The 23,600-nt window shown below is 43.8% G+C and overlaps 1 protein-coding gene across 5 annotated transcripts in view; it reads right to left on the bottom strand.

The window, feature by feature from the left end:
- The window catches only part of THRB (thyroid hormone receptor beta), a 440,576-nt gene that overhangs the window by 75,244 nt on the left and 341,732 nt on the right, over positions 1 to 23,600 (bottom strand). For all 5 annotated transcript variants that reach the window (XM_043968992.1, XM_043968989.1, XM_043968991.1 and 2 more), the window contains one exon: positions 9,277 to 9,558. In XM_043968992.1, coding sequence (XP_043824927.1) covers positions 9,277 to 9,558 — 282 coding nt within the window. The remainder of the gene's footprint in view (positions 1 to 9,276; positions 9,559 to 23,600) is intronic.

Here is a 23,600-nt window from a genome sequence, read left to right as displayed (position 1 = left end):
ATTTCTCTCCTGATCTATCCAGAAGAGAGGCATCTGCCTACCGAATGTTGAGTGAGGACAGGGACCCTGACCCTATGATCCTATCCACGATCATATCCTATCCTGATCCTATCCAAGGCTATGGCCTTGGCAGGAAGACCTGGCTTGGAAATCTGCCTCTCACCCTAGTCAGGTGTGGGACCATGTGCAAATCACTTGCTCTACTTAAGCCTCAGTTTCTTAATATGTAAAATGGGGATGATAATGCCAGTGATACTGGCCTCACGGGGTTCAAAGACTTAGCACTGGAAGGACCCTAAAAAGGCATCTAATCGAGTCCCAAAATTTTAAAGGTATTTGACCAAGGTCCCACAGTACAGCTCAAAAGGGGTACTATCTACAAAGAACTTTTTTTTTTTTTTGTGGGGCAATGAGGGTTAAGTGACTTGCCCAGGGTCACACAGCTAGTAAGTGTTAAGTTTCTGAGGCTGGATTTGAACTCAGGTCCTCCTGACTCCAGGGCCAATGCTTACAAAGCACTTTAAAGACCTCACATGCTATCCAAATGACCGCTCTTGGTGCTGCTGTCCTGAAATTGTGACTTCATCAATGTGGGGACCTGCTGCAGAGAATCCTGCCTCTCCCAATTCAGACTAGACACTTGTCCATTATAACTCCTCTGGAATGTGGCGTCTTAGAGAAGTCCCTGGGATGTTGGAAAGCTAAGGGACTTGCCCAGGAGCATACAACCCATATTTGTCAGAGGCAGCACTGGAAGCCAGGCCTCCGTGACCCCAAGGTCAACCCTCTATGTACTTGGTCACACTGGCTTTAGGAATACCAAGGAATGTGTGAGGTGGGGCTACAGCAAATGAATGAACAACTAAAGTTTCCTATATTACTGTGGGCAAATTCCATTTTCCAGGACTTTGGAACAGGAAGACTTCACAGTTTCTTGTCACAATTACTACCATGGACCAAGGATGGATTTCATTTTGGCAAGCACGCTGGCTCTGGCTGTCAAGTCATAAAGTTCGAAGAACTCGTTTGGTCCCAGATGCTAAGAGGAGTTTTTTGGAAGCCAGATGCCGAGTGATTCCATAGTGGAGACAGCTTGATCGCACCGCCCTGGCACTCACTCTAGCAAAAGGGCTGAGTTCTTAGGAATTCTGAATTGCATCATTTAACCAGGGGGAAATTACATTTGATAATGCCCAAGGAATCCAAGTTATGTGTGTGCCTGTAGCATCCCAAAAGCAGAGCCCACCATCCTAGATTTTGGGCTTGGAAGGAAGTTAAGTCACCTAGGCTCCCCCTCCCCATTTTGCAGATAAAGAAACAGGCCCAGTGAGATAAGTAGTCTCCAGACTCATAGGATTATATATTTAATTGAGTAAATGTTTACAGATCAATTGATTGATTTAGAGCAGGAAGGAACTTTAAAGGCAACCTAGTTCAACAACCTTTTCCAATGGAGAAGGAAACTGAGACCCAGACAAAATAAGTCACTTGCCTGAGGTCACAGAGGTCCTCCTGCTCTTGGGCAGGAGACCCATTTCATCATGGAATTTGAAGCCAAGTTGTTGAGTCTTAACTTTGACAACTTGTACATTTCATGCTTGTATGCATAGTTCTTTTCTCTTTTCACTCTATCTTAAGTAATGCTTGCTTGCTCCAACCTTTGGCAGGCTGCCCAGGCCTCAGGCTGGGGTGATTCTGGGGTGCTGTCTTGTTTGGAAGGATTAAAGAGAGTAGAGAGCAGCCTGCCTCTAAATACTTGCAGATCTAATGGGTTAGGTGCAGAGAGGGGGCCTTGTCCTGGCCATGGGATTCTTAAGATTTCTGTGACAAGGAAAGCTTAAAAAAACTGGTGGGGGCAGGGGGAGAAAGAGGGATAATCAACAAGTGCCTACACTGGGTGTTTCCTAACCTGTCTCCCATGAATCATATCTCATCTCAAGTCTTTCAGCCCCCAAAAGGGGAAATTAATGGGACTGAGAGGAGGAAGGGAAATGGGGAAACAGCAGACACTGAGAATGTGGTCCTAGGGACCCGAAGAATGACTCCATCACTGAGCATTTACTAAGGGCCTATTTTCAGCCAGGCACTGCATAGGCCTTGGGGGGTGGGGGGGGGTGGGTACAAAGGCCTAAAGAAAGAGATAATAAGTGATAGAGACAGCTGAGAACAGAAGCTTGGAAACCTTAGGACATCAGCTGATACCTTGAAAAATAGAGAATGGAGGAAACAGAATCTAAAATAAAAATTTAGTAATACAAGAAATCTAGAGATAATAAGACTCAGAGCTGGAAGGGCCTTCTGAAGTCATCCAGTGCAACCTTCCCGTTTTCTAGATTAGGGAACCTATGGAAAGATGCATGAAGTGATCTGTCCAAGGTCACACGGGTAAGTGGTAGAGTCGGGATTGGAATCCAGGCCTGTGACTTCAAACTCAGGACACCTGCCACTCTCAAAAGATACTTAGGCTCAATAGAGGAAATTGTTGGACCTGGGAGAAAGTCCCTTTTGTGACTTATCCAGGCAACAGATACAGGCTTTTGCTGTAGCAATGCCTCAGCTATGGCGGAGCTGGGCAGACCCCTACCAGCCATTTTTTCAAACTCTATATGGACAGAAGTAGGTAGGTGGCACAGCTGACAGTGTAACAACAACTACCATCACCAACAAAAACCAGTCCCTGCTGTCAAGGAACTCATCTTCCAGTGGGAGTCAGGAAGACCTCAGCTCAAATCTAGTCTCAGACACCCACTAGCTGTGTGATGGTGGGCAAGTCATTTAGCTTCTTCCTGCCTCAATTTCTTCATCTGTAAAATAAGGCTAATATTAGCACCTACCTTTTAGGGTTGTTATGAGGATCAAATAAGATAATATTTGTAAAGTGTTTAGCCCAGGGCCCGGCACATAGTAGGTGCTTAATAAAAGCTTGTTCCCTTCTCTCTTATTTATAAAGCACTTTGCAAGCCTTAAACACTATATAAATACTAACTGTTGTCGTTGTTGTTGTTAGGAACTGGAGAGAAAGGTTGGCCTTGAAGTTAGGAAGACCTGGATTCAAATCCTGACCCAGAGAGGCATGTCTAGTAGAAGATTGTCAACAATGTCCTGTGCTACATACAGGTCAAAGAGGATGAAGATTGAGAAAAGAACATTAGATTGAGCAGTCAAGAGATCACTGTGACAAAGTAGATGGAGCACCTGGCCTGGAGTCAGGAGGACCTGAGTTCAAATTGGACCTCAGATGCTTACTACTTGTGTGACCCTGGGCAGGTCACTTAGTCCTGACTGGCTCAGTAAAAGAGATATCACTGATAATTATGAAGAGAGCATTTACAGCTGAATGATGAGGTTGGACATGGGATTGCTGAGAGTCTAGAAAAGAGTGAGGGGAGAGGAAACGAAGAAAGGATGGAGAGATTTTACAAGGTGTTTAATTGAGAGGTAGGTGAGAGCTATAGGCTGATAGCTATCAGGGATGGTAGCATATAATGAGGATTTTGTTTTGTTTTGTTTTGTTTTTGGCGGGGCAATGGGGTTAAGTGACTTGCCCAGGGTCACACAGCTGGTAAGTGTCAAGTATCTGAGGCCAGATTTGAACTCAGGTCCTCCTGAATCCAGGACCGGTCCCACTACGCCACCTAGCCGCCCCGAGGATTTTTTAAAAAAAGGCTACAGGAAATTAGGGTTTGTTTGAAGATAGCAGGGAAGAAACCTGTAAATATGAGAGAGAGACAGAGAGAGACACACACAGGTACAGAGAGAAAGAGACAGAGAGAGAGACAGAGACAGAGAGGGAATAAAAGGGGAGGAAGAGAGGGAGGGAGGGAGAGAGAGAGACAGAGACAGAGACAGAGACAGCAGAGAGAGACAGAGAGAGACAGGTACAGAGAGAAGGAGAGAGAGAGAAAGAGACAAAGAGGGAATAAAAGGAGAGGGAGGCAGGGAGAGAGGGAGAGAGAGGGGATGATAGTGGGAGAATCTACTGGAGAAGATAAAAAGGTATGGGATCAGTGTTACCTGTAGAGGAGTTGGCTGCTAAAATGACCACTGCTTTTATCCACATTTAGCTCTGATACAAGTAAAAGGAATTTAGGAATTCTTGAACACAAAAGTAGAACATTTATAGGTAATAGGTAGATTATGAGCATGGCTCTCTATGTGTAGCTGGGGTAGAGAATAAAAGAATAAGTCATGGAAATGATGTGATGTTTAAAAGGTCCCAGAGACATAATTTTGGGGTAATTAATAATTTTATTAATAATGCTAGCATTTAATAATAAAAGAGGTCAGTGGCACTCTGAAATGCAAAGGATGAATCATGACTTGTCCCATATCACACATCAGGGCATCAGTTGTGGGATTTGAAACCTGGTCCCCTAATTGTAGGGGCCAGGCTCTTTCTGTCTTATTGAGTGGTTTTCCTGAGATTTGCCCGAGTGAGAAAAAAGATTTTCTAACTTGGAAGATTTTTATATAAGGAAACAAACACTTCAATAATTTTTATGTTGGCTTCTTCTCTACTGTCCTTGACTGGATAAGCCCAACCCAAATGGAAAGGTAATTTTAGGGGGAAAAGAAACATATTGCTCATTTTGAATATTTTAATTTTTACTGTGAGCAAAATCCTTTAAAAATAGCCTTCCCATTTCCAGGAATTTGTTCTTGTTTTTTGAAAGCAAAGCAAAACAAAGGTGTTTGGCTGCCAGGTCTGCTTATTCCTTCATAAAGGGCACAGAGAAATTCTGAGCCGCCAGGCAGCCCAGGCATATGAAACTAATCTTGGCAGGATTAATCTGCTGCTGTACATTTAAACAAATGGATCTTTTAAGGTCAGTACCATCTAGGGATGTGCATGTGGGGCCCCACATGTCCCTTCCTGCTTCTACACAGGCTCCCCAGACTGCTGCACTGGACAGAGAATGAGAGGATCTGGATTAGAATCTCCGTTCTGCTCCTTGCTATCTTAGTGACCTTGTACAAGTCACTTTCTTTCACTAGGCTTTGGATTTTGTTTCTGGAAAACAAAAGGGTAAGTCACCCTGTGAGTCACCTTCCAGCTCAAAGACTTGGATATTGGGATCTTGTCCTTCTTTTCCCCTTTAAGGCTGCTGTTAGTGTTCATTTGGAACTTAGCCCTCCCTTACTTAAGTCCAATTCACTGCAAGTCATGACATCACCTCCCAATGTCATCGTCCTCTTTGAGAATGAAGGACAAACAACAACAACAACAACAACAACTTCTCCAGTGGCAGGTCGTATGTTGGTGTGCCACGTGGACAAACCACTGGAATTGGAGTGAGAGGATGTGGGTGTAACGATTGGAATGACGCCACCTGCTGGAGACTTACTGTAGAAGAGTTCCGCCCATGAAGCGAAGGTCTTTGAAGGCAAGACCAGGAGTCTTTTCTTTGGTGTCTGCCTCTGACACTTCCCAGCTAGTTCATAAAAACAGATTTAGAGTTGGAAGGCTCTTTAGAGACCGTCCAGTCCGATTCCCTTATTTTTCAGATGAGGGAACTGAAGTCTAAGGAAGTTAAATGACTCATCCAAGGATACACACCTAGAAAATGGCAGATTTTAACACAGGTCTTCTGATGACAAATCCTGCCATCTTTCAACTACATCAAGTTACTTTCCCTAAACCTGTTTCCTCATCTGTTAAATGAGGAGGGTGGGCGAAATGGCTCCTGAGGGCCCTTCCAGCTTTGGATCTAAGATCTGATGAGTAAAGAGTCTGAGGCTATGAAGATAACTGGGATCAGCTCCATAGCTTCCTGGAACTGGTCCTGAGCCCTTGACTCCCCTAGGCACAGCCCAGGTCAGTCACTGCTGGCCGCCTCCTCCTCCTCCTCCTCCTCCTCCTCCTCCTCCTCCTCCTCCTCCTCTTCCTCCTCCTCCTTTTTTTGAGGCAGTTGGGGTTAAGTGACTTGCCCAGGGTCACGTAGCCAGTAAGTGTCTGAGGCTGGATTTGAACTCTGGTCTTCTTGACTCTAGCATTGATGCTCTATCCACTACACCACCTAGTCATCCCTCTTTGGGCTTGCTTTCAAATATTCCTTTTGACTATCATAAACCTTCCTTCTGAAATGCTTAACTCTAGTTCTATCATCAAGCATTTTGCAGTCTCTCACAGATGAATCTTGAGAGTGCCTGTGTTCTGTGATTAATAGTTGGACTCTAACCTTCATGGAGGGATATCTCTTATCTTCTCTCCTCTCCTCTCCTCTCCCTTCTCTGTCTCTGTCTCTGTCTCTGTCTCTGTCTCTGTCTCTGTCTCTCTCCACATAAAGACTCTTCCTATCCCTCCCCCCCCCCCCCCACCTTTTATAATGACTAATCCCATGGCTGCCTGAAATCACTTTCATAGGGTTCAACTCTGGCTCAACCAGCAACTTCAAGGTGTTCCAAGAAGTCACTCTAAAGAGACAGATTAACAACAACAATCATAATTCATATGCCAATAATTCTCCACATGCTTTTCTTATAACTCCTAAACGTACAAAGCAATCACAATGGAGATTTACTCTGGGCATTAAGGTTTGCAAAATACTTCTTGCAGGTTAGTTCAGTTGATCCCGGCAAGCCTTCCAAGATTGAAATGAGGGTCATTATCATTTTCATTTCTCAGTGAAGTTGGTTGCTGCTGGATCTGAGGGTCAAAAGACCTGGGTTCAAATCCTGCCCTTGCCTCTTACTACTTATTTAACTGTGGACATCTTCTTGGCCTTCAGCTTCCTCGTCTGTAAAATGGGAGAGCTGGACTACATAGACTGTCTCTTAGACCTCTCTGAGCTATAAATCTATGATTTGATGAAGATAAGAGAAATTAAGAGATTCGCCCTGGCTCACACAATTTGAGGTAGAATTTGAACTCAGGTTTTTCTGCTGCTCAACTCAGCACTCCATCTTTCACCCCACCTGGTGTCTCAAAGCATTTTTCCTGGAACAGCCTTGTGAAGTAGGGAAAATGGTATTATTTCCCTAAAAACCAGTGCCTTCCAGAGTTAGAAAAATAAAGTCATCTGTCTGTGGTCTTTAAAATCTAAAGGCCTCCCTCCCCCTCAACCCAAAAGTCAGAACCCCCTATGAATATTCTTTTTTTTCTTTAAAAGAAAAATGATCCTCTTCCACTTTGTTAGAATAGTGGACTTGGAGTCAGGAAGATCTGAGTTAAACTTCAATCTCAGATACTAGCTGTGTGACCCTGGGCAAGTCATTTGACTACTTTCTGCCTCAGTCTCCTTATCTGTAAACTGGGGACAATAACAGCACCTATCTCCCCAGGTTGCAGTGAAGACTAAATGAGATAACACATGCACCTATGTGTATGTTATGTATATGATACATATACTCATCATAACATATATACATAGCAAAACATAAGTCAACAGCAAGGTGTGCTTTGTCAACCTTGAAGAGTAATATAAATGCTAGCTACTACTACTACTACTACTACTATTATTATTATTATTATTATTCATTTCCCAATATATCCCATCTTTCTTCCCCCAGCCAGGAACTCCCCCCCCCATTTAAAACAACAGATACAAAGAAAGATAAAAAGTTCAGTAAAACTAGCCAACGCATGAACCGTGTGAAATATATCCAGCATTCCCCACCCAGAGGTTTTCCCCAGCCAGAGCAAGGAAAGAGGTTCCTTCTCACATCACTTCATCTGATTCAATTTCATTAATTAGCTGGGATGTCTCTCTTGTGGTAAAGCAAGGGCGAACATTTAAACGGGCTGACGGTTTAAAACATGCTTAAGAGGAAGGGCCCTTAAAGAAAGGAAAACCAACAAAAGATGTTTTCCTTTGGGGAAATGTGCCAACACAGATGTCTGAAGACCCAATGGGATTAAGGGACATGGAGATTTTAGGTGGCCCTAAGACAATAAAGTGCTCACCACCAGACATCTGGCAGGGTGGAGGTGCTCCGAGGTAAAGCCCCCCTAAATCTGAAGCCATCAGGGACTTTAAACCAGTTTATCTTTCTTTTTTTGCCTAAGAGGTGACAACCTCATAAACCCATAATCTCTTCTTTGGGGATGATGCAAGACTTTAGGGAGGAAAGGAGAAAAACAAGGTCCCACCTCTCCCCCCTCTCTCCTCTCTCCTCCCCCTCCCTCTTTCTCCTTCTCTCTCCCCCTTGTCTACCTTCCTCTTTCTCTCCTCTTCTACCTCTCCTTTTCTCTCCCCTTACCTCCCTCCCTCTTTCTCCTTCTCTCTCTGCTTCCTCACTCTCTCCTTCTCTCTCCCCCTTGTCTACCTTCTTTTTTCTCTTTCTCTCCTTCCCTTCTTTTCCTTCTCCTTCTCTTTCTCCCCTTGACTATCTCCCTCTTTTTCTCCTTCCCTTCCTCTCTTCCCTTCTCTCTCCCCCTTGTCTACCTTCTTCTTTCTTCTCTTTCTCTCCTTCTCTCTCTCCCCTTGCCTATCTCCCTCTTTTTCTCCTTCCCTTCCTTCTCTCTCCCTCTTGTCTACCTCCCTCTTTCTCTTTCTCTCTCCTACCCTTCTCTCTCTCCTTCCCTTCCTCTCTCTCCTCTCTCCCCTTGTCTACCTCCCTTTTTCTCCTCTTCCTCTCTCTCTCTCCTCTCTCTGTCTCTCTCTCTCCTCCCCCACCCCTGTCTTTGTCTCTCTCTGTCTCTCTCTCTGTTTCTCTCTCTCTCTGTCTCTGTTTCTCTCTCCTTCTCTCTCTCTCTTCTCTCTGTCTCTGTCTCTCCTCTCTGTCTGTCTCTCTCTCCTTCTCTCCCCCACCCCTGTCTCTGTCTCTCTCTCCTTCTCTCTGCCTGTCTGTCTCTGTCTCTGTCTCTCTTCTCTCCCCCACCCCTGTCTCTGTCTCTCTGTTTCTCCTTCCCTGTCCCCCACACTAGCCCAAATTCTCCTTATGAGAGGTAGGTCCTAAAATCCCATTTTGTGTCTGGGCCCAGCAGCAAAGGAAACACAGTGGTGGTGGTTGGTTTTTTTTTTAATGGGCCTGGTTGCATAACTGCCGGGCCTTGTGTTTCCACTCGGGGGCTGGAAGCGAGCTCAAGCCGAACTGGCAGAACTCTCCTTCCTGCTGCCAACTTGAGGAAAAGAAGCCTCCTTTCCCAGAGCCCAAACACAACACGAAGCTAGAAATAACCTGCTTTCCATTCGGATCCATTTATTCATGCAGCATCAAAGCCCTTGTCAGAGGGCCAAAGAAGGCTGGGGCGCCCGCGGGCCCCGCCCGTGGCCCAGGTGGCCGCAGGATCGGCTTTGGGGCGACCTTGGCTACGGGCTATGGGCCATCGATTACCTTTACATTTCTTCTCTTCGGTCGGGTCGGCCTGGGTGCTCGCCACGCCCTGCTCGTGGGCCTCGTGGGGGTCCAGGTGGAATACGGAGCTCGTCCAAGGGGCCGGAGCCTGGAGCCGGGGTGCCGGCGGGGGCGGCTCGCTCTTCAGCGCCCCGCTGCCGCTCTCTGAGTGGCCCTTCCGGTGGAAGCAGTCTTCAGACATCGCTACGAGCCCCCAGGTGTATTCCTGGTCGGGAGGAGGCGGGGGAGGCTTCCGCTTGTCCCATGCTGGAAAGCCATTTTCTGGAGGGTTGACAAACACAAGTTGACATGCTGTTGGCATTGTCAAGATCTCGTTGGGATGCAGGGGTGGGGGGCGGAACAAGTGGCTTTTCTGGTCTCCCCGGCGGACAGTGTTCACATCGACAGCAGGGAGGGACAAGAGGGAGGACAGAGCTGCTCAGCCTCGGGAGCTGAGCCTCTGCGGCTGGGCTGCCCGCTACTCTACCGGACCCTCATGTGATGTGACCTGCTCCAGGCCCACTGCCACAACAGTGGGTCCCGAGGACAAGTGTGGGCCAATTTATTGCCTTGCTTGGCTGACCATTTGAGGTCTTGTGGGTCGGGGCTGGTCGTCAACAATTTTCAGATCCTTAGAACATAAAACAACCCGGACTCGGCCTTGCTTGACTCTGATCTTATCAGAGGCTGACCTGAGGGACACTCTGTTGCCCAAGTGTGACACGCTGACGTGTGCACACTTAGCGAGGCTGGATGCTACTGTCCTCCTGAGACAGTCACCAATGCGGGCCCATGCAAGGAAAACTATGGATGCCCGTCTCATAAACATATGGTGCTGACAAAGAGCAGAGGGCTTTAGTTAGGCTGGGAGTGCTATAAATAGGGCAAGAGGGGAACACAGAGGATCAGATTTTAAATGAAAATAGTCTGTTTTTGTTTAATATTATTATTATTATTTTTAACATTCTAGAAATAACATGGGCGAGAGAGGTAGGCATGGGGGAATGGCTAATAGAGGATCATTAATGCTGGCAAGGTCCTCAGAGGTCATTTAGTCCATCCCCTTCATTTTACAGATGAAGAAACTGAGGCCCAGAGCACTTATATGCCCTACCCAAGGTCATAGAGATAGAATGAATCAAAAATGGGGATTTGAACCCAGGTCCTCTGACTTCTTTCCATTGGACCATGCTAGGGAAATGAGCTCTTTCTCATGGGGACATCCTTTTTTGACTCAAGGACACAAAACTGAGTTTGATTTGAAGAAAAAATTGGTCATTACTAGGAAGCGTCATATGTTGACAAGGTTGACATGTGGTGGGGATGAGTATCATTTCCCATGAGGCTACAGGGACTCTGAAACTTGCTATCCAGAAAATGCAGAAAAGTCAACAGCAAAAAGAACGTGTCTCTTTCTAGTGGTGAGTTTCATCTTCCCAGAATCCTTGTGGCATACACATATAAACCATCAGAGCCAAAATGGCGACACAAAACACACACATTTGGGCATGTGGGCTGGACACATGTATTTTCACAGATTCTAGTAGGGCCTCAGAATACCAAGAAAGACCCCGAACTATTCTTAAATGCACAAAGATAAAAACAATCAGACAAACCAAACACAAAGCACATATACACTGAGACGGTCAGAGCTGACAGGCTGGGGGGCTGGGAGCTTATGGGACCATTAGGCAGCCATTGATTTCCTATTGCCTCCATATGGTGAAGGGATTTTCATGCTTCTTTTACCATCCACTGCTTGGGTACAAAGCTCTCCCTCTGCCTGGAGACCTAGGATCAGATCAGGGCAGACGTCTACAAACCCACTGAGGCCAATGACAGACACTACCTAAATGAAGTCATTTCTGATCCCTCCAGCTGCTAGTATCCTTTGCCCCTCCAAAAGAACTATTTATTCTATATGCATGGCTTCATGCTATTTCTCCCTGATAAGAATGCAAGTCTCTTGACAATGGAGATGATTTCCTTTCATCTTTGTATTCCCACCATCTAGCAAAATGGTTGGTACATAGTAGATGCTTAATAAATGCTTGTTCATTAACTGTCCATCTATCTACCAATCTATCATCTATCAATCTACCTATTATCTATCCATCTCTCTATCATCATCATCTTTCTCTAAATATATACAAACCTATCATCTATCTCCCTCTATCTCCATATCTATCTATCTATTATCTATCATCTCTCTATATAAACACAGACATGCCTATCATCCATCCATCCATCCATCCATCCATCCATCCATCCATCCATCCATTTTTCTACCTACCAATCTATCATCTATCTATCTATCTATCTATCTATCTATCTATCTATCTATCTATCCATCCATCCATCCATCCATCCATCCATCTATCTATCTATCTATCTATCTATCTATCTATCTATCTATCTATCATCTATCTATCTATCATCTATCTATCCATCCATCTATCTATCTATCTATCTATCTATCTATCTATCTATCTATCTATCTATATCTATCCATAGATCTATCCTCTTTCTTCCCCCACACTTATCATCCATCCATCTATCTACCAATCTACCTATCATATATCATCTCTCTCTGTACACACACATACCTATCATTCATCCATCCGTCTATCTACCTACCAATCTACCTATTATCTATCATCTCTCTATATACATACATGTAGACTTATCATCTATCATCATATCTATAGGCTGTTTTCAGCTTTGTTTTTTGTATGCTTTATCTTTTTAACACAGAGTCCAGCACAGAGTAGGCACTTATATTAAACTAAATAATATCAAGTAATGCAAATCTCAAAGTGGTGTGGCAGATAGAGGGCGGTACTTGAAGTAAGAGAGACCAGTACAAATCTGGCCTCTGACATTTACTACCTTTGTGACCCTGGGCAAGTCGCTTTATCTTTGTCTGCCTTAGTTTCTTCCTCTGTGAAATGGGGATAATAATAGCACCTATCTCTCAGGGTTGTTGTGAGACTAAAAAGAGATGATGAGTGCAAAGTGCTTTGCAGACCATTGAGATCCACATAAATGCTAGCTATTATTATTATTATTATTATTATTATCTAAATGTTGTTATCATTACTGTCTAACTTGGGCCTGAAAGTCTGTGAGGTAGACTATACAGAAATTATTATTCCAATATTATAGAGGAGAAAACCGAGGCTCAGAGAGAATGATCACTTGCCCATCACCCAGCTAGGAAACACTGGGTCACCAAAGCTCATTCATTATCCATAGCCAGACTCGATATCCGAGCTGACATCCTGTGAAATTCCATGTCCTCTGGAGTAGATGTATCTGTAGGCATAAGTAAATTTCATCTTTGGGGGCTGGATGTTTTCTTGAGTTAGCAACATATCCTGGAACAGCTTATAATTCTGCCTTTAAACATGTCTTTCCCCAACTTAAAAAATAATCACTCCAACAAGAACAGATTTCTCACCATTCCTGTTTCCTTTTGATAGAATCCAGCCTGGTCCCTGGCTGGATCCATACTATACAATCTCATTTAAATCAGAGGAAGAGCATTCCCACACCCTCCTCTGTTGCCTCTGACATTTGATTCTCATCAGTGGTTCAAACCATTTGATATTTGTTCCCCTGCCCCCCAGTAAAATGAAGAAATCCAACCCAATTGGGCAGTCTCTGTTCCCTGGTGAGACATTTAATAAACAGGCCAGAGAACAATGCCTTTATGAGACCAAGCTGGGACCTTTGAAAGAAGTTCCAGACTCAAGGGAAACATCTTCCTTAAAACCACAGCTGAATATGGAAAGGGTTCATGTCTGCATGTGTCCTGTCCACTGAAGAAAGAGTTTTCTTCTACGTGAAGGGAGGTTGGGAACAGGAGTTTGTTAATAAGAATGGGAAGCATTTACAAGCTTGTAATCACCATCACTAGCTGTATTCATTTGCTCTAATGATATCTGCTTTCTTTATTGGTAGTTTTATGGACGGAGGCAATGATGCCAAATCTAGGGATTGGTGGAGTCCCATTTGGGGCATGGGAAATTCAGCAGGGGCCCAAGGACCTGATTTATAGGCTCTCTTGAATACAGTCTGTTTCAAGAAATGTTTATTGAATGAATAAATGAATGAACGAATGAATGACACAGTTTCCTGATTTACCAAGTATTCTTGCTATCTTTTGTAATGAATGAGGACTGTAGGAACTGAGAATAAAACCCATGGCTGGCAGGAGAGAAGTTAGCCTTAGAGCTACGAGAGAAATGATCATTAATGACCAATGATTTGGAGCCATCCAGAGATCCCCCCTTTTTCTAAAGTCCTGATTTTAAAAGTTCAGTCTCTTGAAAGACATTGCTGCTAATGAGATTGGACTAACTCTCTTGTTCAGACTCCCTGACCCAGGTGGGGTAACTATTGTCTTCTCATCAAGTTTGGGTGGACATAAATTCTTTGAATAGATTGCCCAAGGCTGGAACTTAGGAACAAAATGATGCAATCAAAGTTCAGGTCCAGTTCCTCACTATAATATTAATTTTTTTTTTGGGGGGGGGGTGAGGCAATTGGGGCTAAGTGACTTGCCCAGGGTCACACAGCTAGTAAGTGTCAAGTGTCTGAGGCTGGATTTGAACTCAGGTCCTCCTGAATCCAGGGCTAGTGCTCTATCCACTGCGCCACCTAGCTGCCCCAATATTCATTATTTCATTAGTTGTTAAACCAATCAGAGTTGATTGCCATCCTTTTGGATAATCTTCTTCCAGAGGACATATAAGCCAAGAGCCTGCATCATGATTGTCTTTGGTCTAAGAGAGAGAAGGTCAAATGACCATCCTTTTATTAAAATACTGGCATTATTAATACAATGATTAAATTATCCAGAAATTATATCTCTCAAATCTTTTTAAACATCAGAGCTCTCTCCATCCCTTTAAAGTAGGGGAAGCTCTGAGTGGTAAGAGTAAGATACAGAATCTTATCTACTGACATCTAGCTATTTCTTCTCCTTTTTATTCTTGTGAAGTTGATTTTTTTTGAACCTTAAGCATAAGACTTTATATTTATCCCAATTCAATTTTATCTTACCGGATTCATCTCAATCAATCAATTAAGCATATATTAAATGTCTATCATGTGCTGGGCGTAATGTTACATGATGAGGGTTCAAAGACAAAAAGGAAAAAATCCTTGCCGTCTGGAAATTTACTCTCTATCCATATATCTTAGTGTTTGGATCTTCACTATCTTTTTTGTACCCTGAGACCTGTTGCCCAATATTTTAATTATATCCTTTGGCTTTATACAATCTGCAAATATGATAAGTCCTTACAAATGTATTCAAGTCATGGATAAAAATGTTAAAAACCATCATTTAAAGAGGGGAATTCTGTAGTCTAAACAAGTTAAGAGACAAATTTAGGGGATTGTAAGGTTAAGTTATGAGTACATCTGGACTGAGCATGTGGTTGTTTTTTTTTCTCCTAGGACAGCCAGATGGTGTAGTAGATGATGTGCTGGACTCAGTCAGAAAGACTGGAGTGCAAATCTGACCTCTGACATTTACTAGTTGCGTGTGACTGGAAAATTTTTTAATCTCTGCCTCAGTTTCCTCCTCTGTAAAAAGGCATGATTATAGTACCTACTTTCCAAGTGAGGATAAGATAATATTTGTAAAGTGTTTGACAGTCTTTAAAGCTCTATATAAATGCTAGTCATAATTATTATTGTAGCCATATATTTTCATGGCCATTGAACTATGATGACTTCCTAATTTAACACATTATATTCCAGCTAGTGAGAGGACTAAATTAATGAGAATTCAGAGTAGGATGTCCTCAGGATTAGCTGAGCCTGAATATAGGAAAAAGTAGACTGAAATGAAATTTTCCCAAACTAAGCCACTCTGATGGCTAAAATGATTGTGACACACGAAGAGAATGTAATATTATTCTGCCATAAGAAATGATGATTATGAAGAAGGAACTAAGCATTTATTCAGTGCTGAATATGTTCTAGGTGCTTTCCTAATTTTCTCATTCTGATCCCCGTTTTACGGTTGAGGAAAATGAGGCAGAAAGAGGTTAAGTGACTTGCCCAGGGTCACACAACTAGTAAGTGTCAAGTGTCTGAGGCTGAATTTGAACTCAGGTCCTCCTGAATCCAGGGCCAGTGCTTCATCCACTGCACCATCTAGCTGCCCCTCTTCATGATTCAGACTTGAAATATGAATCGCCTTTTGTTCAATGAGTTCATGTTACTGGATATTTATCGGTTCAAATACAGAGAGTCACTAAACAATAATACCTTGGAATTTATAGGGTGCTATCAAGTTTGTAGAATGATCCTATGCATGGTCATCTTGGAGTCATTAGGGCAATCCTATGAAATAGGTGCTCCAGATATTGCTATTTTCATTTTATAGAAGAAGAAACTAAGGCCCATGGGCAGTAGGTGGCATCATAGTGCACAGAATGCAGGTGCAGGACTTAGGAAGCCTCATCTTTCTGAGTTCAAATCCAGCCTTAGACACTTACTAGCTATGTGACACAGGGCAAGTCACTTAACCCTATTTGTGGGGCAGCTAGGTGGCACAGTGGATAGAGCACCACCCCTGGAGTCAGGAGGACCTGAGTTCAAATCCGGCCTCAGACACTTAACAATTACTACCTGTGTGACCCTGGGCAAGTCACTTAACCCCAACTGCCTAACAAAAAAACCAAAAAAAAAAAAACCCATTTGCCTCAGTTTCCTCATTTGGAAAGTAAGCTGGAGAAGGGAATTGCAAACTACTCCAGTATCTTTGCCAAGAAAACCCCAAATGGGGTCATGAAGAGTCAGATACAACTGAAATGACTCAATAACAACAACAAACACGATGCCTTGAAAGTCACCAACTGAAATTATCTACCAATGGCAATGATAATTAATGAAAGGAGCCAAGAGGGTGCTGAGTGGCACTGTGGATCTTGGATCTGGAGTCAGGGATTCAAATCCTGCCTCATATATTTTCTTGCTTGTAACCTTGGGTAAGTTACTTACTGCTCTTAACCTCAATTTCCTTTTCTGAGAAGGAAGGGGGTTGAGATCGATGAACTCTGACGTCTCTTTTGACTATAAATCTATGATTACATAAGCAAAGCCCAGAGAGGAGCTAACTTTGCCTTTGTGGACCTCAATGAACATAAATAGCTATATAACAGAAGGTGCCTTTTTCCTTTGTTTTTTTTTTTTTAATTTTGTAAAGAATTAAAGCTTCAATAGCATGTGTTTTCACCTGAACAACGCGATTAGTTGTCACTATGGAAAAAGGAGGCACTTTCGCAAATTGCTTCATTTTAAAAACAGAAAACATCAGAGAGCAAATCTCATCCTCACAGTCACATACATATGCATCCTGGAAATTTTATGATGTAAAAAACAAAACAAAACAAAACAACCAACCCTGGCCATTTGAAAGAAAATGTATTCAAATATTCAAGTATCCAAGGACACACATATGAGCCGACACCTTAGAGATCAGCTAAGGGAAAAGGAAGAGGAGGAGGAGGGCAGGGAAGGTCAACTGAGTCGGTGGTATTTAGATGGTGCCTATGCTCTTTGGGCAGGGAATGTTTGAGTTTACAGGAAAAAGAAAATAAGAATTAGGAAACAGATTCCTTTCTCTCTCCCTTTACCCCCATGAAATGATCTTCAATACTGGTGAGACATCTGCTATGACGTCTTTCATTTCCACGTTGTTGAGCTGCCAGAAGCCACAGCTGCTTCCACTGGCCGGGCAGAGGGGGCATGATTTTTCTCTCGTGGAATGGGGGGATAGAGAGTTTACGCTTTCCTTTTACTCTCCTATTCATTGCAATATTAACACCCTCAATTCTATCATCCATTTCACCATGAGGAAGATCAAGCATCTTCAGGAGCTTGGGCACTGGCCCATTTGGAGAGTGGATGTGGAGAAGCAGCTTGGCACTGGGGCAGAGGGCTAACCTTGAAGGGAGGAACAGCTGGGTTTGCACTTTGCCTCTGCTTCCTAAGAGCTGAGCAACCCTGGGCAAATCCCTCAATTTCTCAGCACCCCAGGCAACTCGATAAGATTAGAAATTGCCCACGTGTATCGGTGGCAACATTCTCCCACCGGAGTTCCCCTAGGCAGATGAACTCAAAGGTGCGGACTCCATCGTTCCTCAAAAAAAATAAAAAAAATGTAAATGTGGTTATATGGATAAAGCTAGTTTGGGTTTTTAGGACATGTGAAATGCCAGTGGAATAAGAGAAAGGCAGGCAAAGTGTCCTAGGGTCACAAATCTTGAGCTGGAAGCTCAGCAGGTACATAGTCCAACCCTTCATTTTGTTAAGTGCAGCTGGGTGGTCCAGTGGATAGAGAGGTAGGCCTGGAGTCAGGAAGACCTGAGATTCCGAATCAAAATCCTGCCTCGGTTGAGTACTGTGTGACCCTGTTCTAGTCACTTAACCTCTCTTAGCCTCAGTTTCCTCATATGTAAAATGGGGATAATAATCAAAGCACTTCCCTAGGTTTTCGAGAGGATCAAATGAGATAACAAATGTAGTGTAGTCTGCTGGCTTTGCCAGATGGGAGTTCTTAGCTATTAAGACTGTGACTTGCTTGGTTGTTTAGGTGCAAAGTGGCAAAGGTGGAATTTGACTCTTCACTCAATACTCTTTCCATTATGCCCTGCTGCCTCTACCTACATGGGGACCAATAGCTCTCCTTGGCCTTGGATCATTTGGGAAGAGAGGCCGATGCTTCTTTTGGCTTCTCAGGATCTATTTTGTGACCTCAGATTTCAAGGGACTGCAAAGGCAGCTTTCTGGTGTCTGGGCAAAATCCCAGAAGCCAAAATGGGCAACTTTTTGAATCTCACTCATAGCTTACCTTAAGGCAAAACCCTTTTGTGAAACAAAGCAGAAGACATTTCCTTCCCACTGTGATATACTGCAAATGGCCGGGATCCTTCAACTTTAGAGTCATATGTGCAAAACCTAGATAAAAGGAGGCTCCTTTTACACAGCTAACAGCCTTCTAGTTTCAAAACTTCTGGGGCCTGTGATATTGTTGGTGGGGGAACACCCTTTACCAATGCCAATAGCAACCCCTCTGAGACTCAGTCAATGGTCTTAGAGAGTGACTGTGGTCATCCCCGTGTGGGCTCATCTGGTGATGAGCACTGCCAGGCTGGTTCTCAGGGAGTAGCCATCAGTCCATTATCAGGGCCGTACTTCAAACTTTGGGTGGAAGGACCATCTGGAGCGGATGCTGTCCAGAGACAGGCCTAGAGAAGCCAGGGTTCAAGTGCATCCCTTGTAGAGGCTTTGAAAGAGGTCTTTTAGTTAAGGAATGGCTTTCTCTCTCTCTCTCTCTCTCTCCTCCTCCATCTCTCTCTCTCTCATCTCTCTCTCTCTCTCTCTCTCTCTCTCTCTCTCTCCTCTCCCTCCCTCCCTCCCTCCCTTCCTTCCTTCCTTCCTTTCTTTCCTTGCCTGCCTTCTTTCTCTTCTGTCCATCCATCCATCCATATCTATCATCTACCTCTCTCTCTCATCTATCTATCTCTGTGTTACATGATGTGCAGATATGGTTACAAAGGACTTTAAAAATGAACTACAGTTATCCCTTGCATTTTGTAGGGGTGAGGGAAGTGGTACCCCTGTGATCTGGAAAATCTGAGTAAAAGTTTTTTGCCCTTCCTTCATACCAGAGAAGAAGTCTGAATTTTTTCTTTTTCTTTTTTGGGGTGTGTACAGGACCTTATTGTAAAATTTGGGTTGCTATTAAATAATGCAATACATATATTTTCTGAATTTCTAAATTTTTTCTTTGTTGTCTGCAGCTTCCACAAAACTCCCCTCAAATTTCCATTTAATTTCTTATGATGATCGGTGATATATGGAAACCACGGTGGGCAAAGTCATGATGTGGAAGGGATAACTGTATTTAATGAAGCAATTTATTTTCCTAAGTCCCAAGTCTTTCTTCTCATGTTCCTTGGCTCTGCTCTAGCATTTCCTTTTCCCTCTCTCCTAATCCTTGGCCCCAGCCCCCAGACCCATTTTGCAGACCAGCCTCGCTACCAAGCAGTTGGTTTCACAGTCACTGACTATGCCCCCTAACTACCCAGTCAGCTCATGGGTGGCCCTGGTCTCAGAGGCACTAAGTGGTCAGGCAGTTTCCTTACTCCTCTTAGAGCAGCCACAAAAGGCCTGCCTCCCATGATTAACAGAAACAATTCCATGTCAACAAGAATAACCCACTTTCAAAGCTCAAACCACAACAAACTTCTACTGAACTTCACCTACTGGATGCAGTGTCAGATTTCTATTGTGAGGGGTACAAAGGAATGCATTTAGGTACTTACTGTGCGTGGATCATTGTGCTGAGGGCTGGGCATACAAAGAGAAAAAAAAATAAACCCAAGACAGCCCCAGCTCTCATGGGTTTTGCCCTCTAATTAAGTGGAGAATACACATAAAAGAATTTAGCTGGGCATCCTAAGGACAGTCAGTCAACTAGCATTTATTAAGCACCTACTATGTGTCAAACACTGTGCTAAGAATGGGGGATATAAGGAAAGGACAAAACTAGTCAGTGGTTGGGAGAATGGCACTACCCGGGAGTCCTTAGGGTCTAACCAGGTCAGGCAAAAGTGCCCAGTGATCTGGAGGGACTTTGGGCGAGGTAGATGGAGAGGACCGGGGAACTTTTGGAAATGGTTGGCAAGGCACCTGACACAGTCCATTTATGGGGACAAGGCATAAGACGTGTGAAAAGCTATGAAACAACCCAAAGGGTGACACAGGGACATTAATTAGTCAATGACAAACTGCCAAAAGTATGGAAGAGCCAATGAGCTCTCTAGGAAGTCAGAGAAAGTAGAATTCACTGTGGGCCGTTGTATAGTTTGGCGATTATCCACATCCTTCCTAGAATAAAGTAGAAGCTCTTTGAAGGAAGGGACTAATTAATTTGGGTTTTTGTATCCCAAGTACTTAGCATAGGGTCTTACATACAGTAGGTGTTTAATAAATGTGCATTGCATTAGAGTTTAGTCATCTGTATGAGAAGCTAGTTATAAAATTTGTAAGTTGTCATGGTATCACAGATATTGAATTGAGAAGAACCTTAGTGAACATCTAGTCTAATCCCCCCTCTCCCTCTCCCTCTCCCTCTCCCCTCTCCCCTCTCCCTCTCCCTCTCCCTCTCCCTCTCCCTCTCCCTCTCCCTCTCTCCTCTCCCTCTCCCTCTCCCCTCCCTCTCCCTCTCCCTCTCCCTCTCCCTCTCCCCTCTCCCTCTCCCTCTCCCTCTCCCTCTCCCTCTCCCTCTCCCTCTCCCTCTCCCTCTCCCCTCCCTCTCCCTCTCCCTCTCTCTCTCTCTCTCTCTCTCTCTCTCTTGCCTAGAAAGGTCAGGTGAACTCACCAAGGTAGTAGCTGATAGTAACTGATGCCTTTCAGCTCCAAATCTAATGTTGTTTCCTCAACATTCAATTTTTCCTACTTTATTAACTTCCCCCTTCCCTGCAATCCGTAGTTGAAGCTGGAGGAGTCACATGCAACCTCTTTGTATTCCAAGCTGAGTATAGTAAGAAACCTGTTCCCAGAACTTGATGGTAAAATGATGTCTCTTTTTCTGGTCCTATGGTAGACTATGAGCTTTCTTCTTCTGTCCTTTTTTTTTTTGGGGGGGGGGGTCTTCTTTTTCCCTCCCTTCCCTCCTTCTCCTACCTTTTCCGTTTCCCCCAAATTGGCTGTGCCCATCTAACTAGAGATACTCAAAAGGGGGAGGGGGCTAATTAGCTCTAACTCTTCAACATTGCAATATTATCAATCATCATCACCATAAGAACAATAACTGCTAACATTTATATGTTGCTTTAAAGTTTATAAGGTACTTTCCATTATATTATTTTATATAATCCTCACGACAGCCCTGTGAGGTAGGTGTGATTACCATTCCTATTTTACATATGAGGAAACTGAGGCACAGAGCAGGTAGCTTTTTGTACCTTTGGTACTTGACGCCTCTAATATCTCTTTTAGCTCTAAGTCTGTGATCCTAGATGTTTAAGTGACTTGCCCAGGGTAACATAGCGAGTGAGTCTCTGAAGCAGAATTTGAACTCAGTTCTTCCTGACTCCAAGTCTATCACTCTATTCCCTATACCAAAGGTGTCAAGTTGTTGTTTAGTTGCTTTTTAGTCATGTTTGACTCTTTGTTACCCACTTTGGGGTTTTCAAGGCAAAGATATTGGAGTAGTTTGCCATTTCCTTTTCCAGTTCTTTTTACAGATTAGGAAACTGAGGCAAACAGGGTGAAGTGACTTGCCCAGGGTCACACAGCTCGTAAGTGTCTGAGGACAGATTTGAACTCAGGAAGATGAGTGTTCCTGTGTTCCAAGCCCAGTGCTCTACCCATAGCTAGCTACCTGCCCCAAAGTGTCTAACACCTTGCCAAATCAGATTAAGATATAATTGGTAAATATTTAATGAAATTTAAAAAACATAATAGAACATGAATAATGTTAATATGTGGTTTTCTAAGTCAATATGCATAGGGAGGGATCCTTAGTGCCATTTCCCGCCCCCGCCCCCCCCCCATCTTCTATTTGAGTTTGACACCACTTCTGACCATCCCCTAATTATGGATGATCCTACTGGATAGAGAGGGATCTGTTGAATAGTTAGTGAACTCCCTTTACTTATGCAGATTGCAACTCCACTGTGATTTAGCCCAAGGCTTCTTAACAGTTTTTTTGTGTCCTGGACCCCTTTGGCAGTCTGAGAAAGCCTATAGACCCTTCTCAAAATTATGTTTTTAAATGCACAAAATAAAATAAATTGCATTCCATATGAAACCAACTCTATTGAAATACAATGATAAAAAAGATATCTGCGAATCCCAGGTTAAGAACCCTTGACCCAGTGGTTAGGTCCTCAGGTTCTGTAGGAAGGAAACAAGCATTGATACCCAGCTCTATAAGCCACACAGAGGTTAAGTGATTTGCCTAGGGTCACACAGTTAGAGAGAGTCAGAAGTAGGTTCTGAACTAACCAATCCTCCCTAATTCCAAAGCCAACATAATAACCATCCTTTGGGCCAATCAGGCTGCCAAAGTAGCCGGGGGAGAGAGAGAGAGAGAGAGAGAGAGAGGAGAGTAGGAGAGAGAAGAGAGAGGAGAGAGAGAGAGAGAGAGAGAGAGAGGAGAGAGAGAGAGAGGGGAGGGAGGGAGGGAGGGAGGGAGGGGGGGAGGGGAGGGGAGGGAGGGAGAGAGATCGAAAAAAACCCCCACAGAAGGGCCAACTCTCACAGCAGCCTGGTTCACTCTTCTCCACTGTTCGTTGGCGTGTTGAGTGCCACAGAGAAGACAAGCCAGACCACGGCCGGACCGTTAGTTCCACCGTTCCCAAGATACAATCCTAGTATTAAGGAGTGACTGTAATTCTTCAGACCCCAGCTGTAAACAACCCAAGGGGAGGCAAAGAAGCTTCTCTTGATCTTGGCATCAGCCTCTTCCAAACAGTCTCATCTCAAACATAGGCTTGGTTCTTTGTTTGGCTCTGTGTCTGTGGGGCTGATTTCACACTCCATAAAGGGCTCCCGGCTGAAAGCTGCTGGCTTCTGAAAAGCAACTTTCTGGAAGAGCCGAATAGCTTCCTGAAGTGTTTCAGTTGGGTTAGGAAGTGGACCAGCTGCTGGCTAGGTTTTCCCTAGGACCTTGTGGTCAAGCAACAGTATCTGTCACCTTTCATGACATACAGACAGTAGCTGTCAGTCATTTTGCTATTCCTTTTATGGGGAGTGTCAGGAGATATTTGAAAGAGCATCATGGGAAAAACTAAATGCTTCCTTCAACGTAGAAATGCTTTCCTCACAATGTATAGAAAAGAGAATCTCGTCAATACCAGAAGTAGCTTCAATGTTACTTGGAAAATAAGAGTTTCTCAGCTTCCCTTCTGGGTTGTTTATAACCTGGGTCTGAAATATGGCAGTAATTCACAATGCTGGGGCTGCATCTTTGTAATCATGCAGGTAAAAGCACAGTCCTGGTCTGCCTTATCCTCTGTGCCATTCATTAATGAATACCATAGGGCTACAAGCACAGCTGTCCTCTCTGTGTCACTCACTTGTCAATGAACAGGAGTAATAGGAGAAAGGTAAGCCAGGGTGTTAGATTGCAAAGTGAAATTTCATTGCTCATAGTCAAGATATGTGGCATATAATGCATAGGGAGCTAGCCTCGGATCCTGGAAGAACTGAGCACCAGTCTTGCCCCAACAAATATAGGCTATCTGATGTTGAGCGAGTCACTTAAACTTTTAATGCCCTTAGCAACTCTC

The sequence above is a fragment of the Dromiciops gliroides genome, chromosome 5 (genome assembly GCF_019393635.1).
Source record: "Dromiciops gliroides isolate mDroGli1 chromosome 5, mDroGli1.pri, whole genome shotgun sequence".
In the NCBI taxonomy this organism is placed as follows: domain Eukaryota; kingdom Metazoa; phylum Chordata; class Mammalia; order Microbiotheria; family Microbiotheriidae; genus Dromiciops; species Dromiciops gliroides.
This window is presented reverse-complemented; position numbering and strand designations above follow the sequence as displayed.